The 4,908-nt window shown below is 38.6% G+C and overlaps 1 protein-coding gene across 3 annotated transcripts in view; it reads left to right on the top strand.

The window, feature by feature from the left end:
• The window catches only part of gria4a (glutamate receptor, ionotropic, AMPA 4a), a 97,032-nt gene that overhangs the window by 47,697 nt on the left and 44,427 nt on the right, over nt 1–4,908 (top strand). For all 3 annotated transcript variants that reach the window (XM_016535158.1, XM_016535159.1, XM_016535160.1), the window contains exons 8-9: nt 1,690–1,794; nt 1,921–2,028. In XM_016535158.1, the coding sequence (XP_016390644.1) occupies nt 1,690–1,794; nt 1,921–2,028 (213 nt within the window). The remainder of the gene's footprint in view (nt 1–1,689; nt 1,795–1,920; nt 2,029–4,908) is intronic.

The following is a 4,908-nucleotide window of genomic DNA, read 5'->3' as shown; positions in this document are numbered from 1 at the left end:
CTACTTTAACACTTGCCGCATTTTGTAGTTTTGAGTAGCAATTAGGCGGGTTTTGTTGTGAAAACCTGGCAACCCTGGTCACGTTTATTGACAGTGTAAGATGATTTACGGTTAGCCGTGTCGGAAATCCAACCACTGATTGGCATGTTGTTATCTCAGAAACAGGCTCAGCCATCACATTGAATCAGGTAAACTGGTTATATATTTATGTTTCAGTATAATTACGCACGCTATACCAGGGGCGGTTCTAAACCCTTTTTAGGTGGGTTTCAGCCCCCCTATCTGTCACCTTAGCCCCCCAAAACTATCTTAACGATCAGGCCAGTGCTGCTTCCTCGAGAAAGTTTTTCATTCTCACGTGTTTTAAGTCTTGTCAGTTTAAACATTAAAGTAATTTTAAGCCATTTAAGCCCAAGACATCTCAGTGCGGTACGCACGCGCTGTGATAGAGTGTTTCTATGCGCACCGCGCACACATCTGAAGTGCACAAACAGATAGCCTACTCAGACAGCAGGTGAATACCAATGGCTGTCTTGACAAGTATCCTTGTAAGCACCGTCGGTTGTTTTAAGTGAATGTAAACAGTAAAGAAAATATCAAATGTACATCAGTATAACGGATCCGTGAATTTCTTATGTAAATAATGTTAATCAAAAAGAGCAAAATTAAAATTGTTCGCTGCTTTAATAGCTTTAGTGGATATTTGCTTTTATGTCAATGTTAATAAAGTAATTCGGTGTGACTACAGTAATGATGGGGAGTGGGGCGACTGTTTGGATGTTGGGGGCGCGCGAGTGAAATTCGACAAACTTGGGGGGGGGCGCATGTCCTAAAAGGCTGAAAACCCCTGGTGTAAGGTAGGTGGTAATGGGCAGGACTCTGTACGACAAGTGGGAATAAGCGGGACTCTGTATGGCAAGTGGTAAGGGACGGGACTCTGTATAACAAGTGGGAATAAGCGGGACTCTATATGACAGGTGAGACAGGGTGGGAAACTCTGGGTGGGATTCTGTACGAAGGGTGAAGCATTACCTGAAAGGTGAGTTTGGGTGGAACTGAAAGAGAGGTGAGACTGGGGTAAGTAAGGTAAGTTTGGACAGGGCTTCGCATGACAAGTAGGAGTGGGCGGGACTGTTGTCTGAAAGATATGAGTGGGCGGGACTCTGTACAGCAAGTGGGCGGGACACTGCCTGAAAGTGAGAGTGGGCGGGACTCTGTATGACAGGTGGAAGTGGGCAGGATGCTGTCTAACAGATAAGAGTTGGCAGGCCTCTATATGGCGGTACACTGTCTGAAAGTGACAGTGGGCGGGACTCTGAACGGCTGCTGGAAGTGGGCAGGACACTGTCTGAAAGGTGAGAGTGGGCAGGACTGTACAACAGGTGGGAGTGGATTTTATGCTCTTTGACAGGTAAGAATGGGCAGAGCTCTGTACTAGAGGTGGGAGTGGGCGAGACACTGTCTGAAAGGTGAGAGTGGGCGGGACTAAATGGGGGCTCGGACAATGCAGGATACAAAGGATACATAAACTTGCTATCAAATCTGACACTAGTTTGAACTCATCTTAAAAGTTTAATCCACTCAGCAAACTAAAATTGTAGCTACAAATGATAACTTTGCTCCATGTTTACCAAAGGTGATATGTGTTCTGTCTTACTAATACTTCCTTGTGTATGTGTGTGTGTAAAGGTGAGAATCCAGGGTCTCACTGGGAATATCCAGTTTGACCATTATGGACGCAGAGTCAACTACACCATGGATGTCTTTGAGCTAAAGAGTAACGGCCCCCGCAAGGTCAGACACACAACACAGTTTTATACATTTAGACACACGAGCATCCATTTATACAGATACGCACCGTAATTTTACCCAGATGCCCACACACACAGGATTGATCACCCCATCGTCTATCATCTGCAGATCGGTTACTGGAACGACCTGGATAAATTGGTTCTGGTCCAGAATGAGCTCTCCATGGGAAATGATTCCGCTATGGAGAACAGAACGGTTATCGTCACGACTATAATGGTAATGTACACGCAACCACCCACATGCACAGTCTTACGCACATAGTGCCATCTACAGTGAGCAGAACACATTACATCGGTTAGATCTACTTGATTAAAACTCACTTGAATTGCTCTCGACTGTATTAGTGAGAAAAATGAGGAAAGAAAGCAAGCCAGTGAAAGCGAGAGAGAGAGTGCTGACTGTGCATTAATTCATTTATCATGTTAATGTCATCAGTTTAGCCATAGATAAGGGAACAAGAGGGTTATACTGAAGAGAAAAAGTTTATATATGCGTTTGAGGTTGATGTTTAAATTTCCCTTAAAAATGCACCACAGTAACCATCGTTTTCAACAAATCACCATAGTTATAGCAGTCACTGTTAAGGGCGCTGTCCCACTAGCTGATTCAATTTGAATTTGGACAGGGGTGTCAAACCTACCAACTGTTTTTGCCAAAAAGTCGTAGGTCTGTCACACTCAGCAATTAATAATGGATGAGATGACAGACTGAAAGACTGTCTGTGACATTTCCATCCCATTCTGTCACGAACTGCTGAAATAAGAACAGGAGCACCATGCAAGCAATCAAAATAGGCTGAATTAGATTATACAAATGTACAGATACGCTATATGACTTTGCATTCGCTGTCAGTTCTTTGGCCTGAGAACATTTACATGAATGCATTTGGTAGGTGCTTTAATCCAAAGTAAATTACACTGCATTCATGCATTCCCTGAGAATGCAACCCATGACCTTGGCATCATGTTCTACTATTTAAGTTACATGAATGCCATATTACACACAGAAGAAGCTGAGGAGAAGCTCAAAGGCCATGAGAGCTGCCCACTTACTGGCTCAGGCTATTTCAAACTTGCTAAAAGTTGCATTTCAGTCTGGGGCGTTAACAAAAGCGTTGAGTCACTATCTGACCTCTGATTCTCCAGCAGCTCACAGCCGAAAATCGATTAGCAGGACATCAGCATTGAAGCCCTAAAACTTCAGAACCTTTTAGCAATCACAATTGGAGACAAGCTCCAAGGGTTCATATTTTAGAAAATATGCATCTGAACTCTCTCAGTTTTTAATGTTTTAAAACATTTTTAGTTTTGAAAAAATCAACATTAGAATTAAAAGAACATTATGGAAACCTGTTTCTGCCACAGAATAAAATCTCACAATTCTGCATTTATAGCTCATAATTCTGCATTGATACCTCAGAATTCCGCATTTATATCTCATAATTCTGAATTGATACCTCAGAATTATGCGTTTATATCTCATAATTCTGTACTGAAATCTCATAATTTTGCATTTGTAACTCGTAATTCTGCATTGATATCTCGCAATTCCATGTTTATATCTCGCAGTTCCACGTTTGTCGCAATAAAAAAAAAAAATTTTAATGTTAAAATTTTAGTCACTTCTAATGTTTTTTACTTTAATTTTGAAAATATCAACATTAGAATTAAAAGAACAAACAAAAGGTAAAAAATTTGCTGAATGTATTAATGTATTAATGTAGTAGCTTAAGTATGAGAAGTGCTATAAAATAGCGTTGCTTTATTATTACATAAATATATACAGCCTGTCCTTCAAACCATATAAGTTTTTTTATTGCTTTCCATTTTATTAACTTCTGTAGTTTTACTACAGTAACAATGGTATTTTGGTGGAAACTATGGTCAGTGTGGTAAATTCTATAAGGGTTTAAACAGGAAAAAGAGCGATAGAAAATTATACCTTAGCAGGCTCCTCCTCTCTCTCTCTCTCTCTCTCTTTCTCCTTCTCTGTCTCTCTTTTCTTTTCTGCCGTGCGCTTTTTAAGGCGATGGAGAATTTTACCTCTGCAGGATCATCATCGTTTCCATCACTGCTAAAGAATCCGCTGTTCAGACACTGAGCAGAGAGAAGAGGACGAGACAACCGTGAGACACCAGAGAGAGTGTAATGATTCAGCTGTTTCAGACAGTCTTCAGCTGGGACTGCAGCGTTAAACTAACATTCAGCCCACGTACTTGAGGTGCAATGCCAAGGGTGTAAAAAGCAGCTTTGTGGGTATTTTGTTTTGTCGTCTTGTGATTGCTTGCCCTTGCTCTATGAATTACATGGCTGGCATTTAAAGGCATCATGAAACTGAAACCGACCCAAGTTGCTCTAACAAATGTCCCTGCTCTCATTGTGCACAATAGTTAAGTGCATGTTAATCTAAAAAAATGCTTTTTTTATGATCTTTAAATGTAAAATTTTGCTAATATAAACAATGGGCATTGATACAGACCAATAATATCAATGATCCAATAAAATCCTGATACATAAAATCAGGCCCAACCATTCATTATTTCCCACATAATATTCCATTTTACTCAGAAATGTTAAATATTACAACAGTTTATATATATATATTTCTGAGTAAAAATAAATATTATGTGGGAAATCATGAATCATATGTATATATAAAATCGGTAACATGTTAAAAGCAAAACATAAATAAAAAATATAATTTTTTTAAATAAATGTTTCTACACTTCAGTCCATGTTATTCTATAGATAGATAGATAGATAGATAGTTTTAAACTTTCATCAAATCTTGATAAATAATAAAATCAAGCCCCAACATTCATTATTTCCCCACATAATATACTCAGAAATATTTAATATTGAAGCAGTTAAATATAAATAAAATCGGTAACGTTACAAACAAAAATAAATAAACATTTATTAAAAACATATATATTTTGCCACACTTTACTGCACATTATTCTAAAGAAAAAAACTGTTTTTAAATCTTTCATCAAATCTTGTCGAATAAAATCAAGCCCACATATTATGATTTCCCACATAATATTTAGTTTTACTCAGAAATATTTAATACTACAGCAGTTAATATATATATATA

Source organism: Sinocyclocheilus rhinocerous, unplaced genomic scaffold (genome assembly GCF_001515625.1).
Source record: "Sinocyclocheilus rhinocerous isolate Xijiao unplaced genomic scaffold, SAMN03320098_v1.1 scaffold215, whole genome shotgun sequence".
NCBI classification, from domain to species: Eukaryota; Metazoa; Chordata; class Actinopteri; order Cypriniformes; family Cyprinidae; genus Sinocyclocheilus; species Sinocyclocheilus rhinocerous.
Note: the sequence above shows the minus strand (reverse complement) of the source record. Positions and strands in the feature narration are given on the sequence as shown.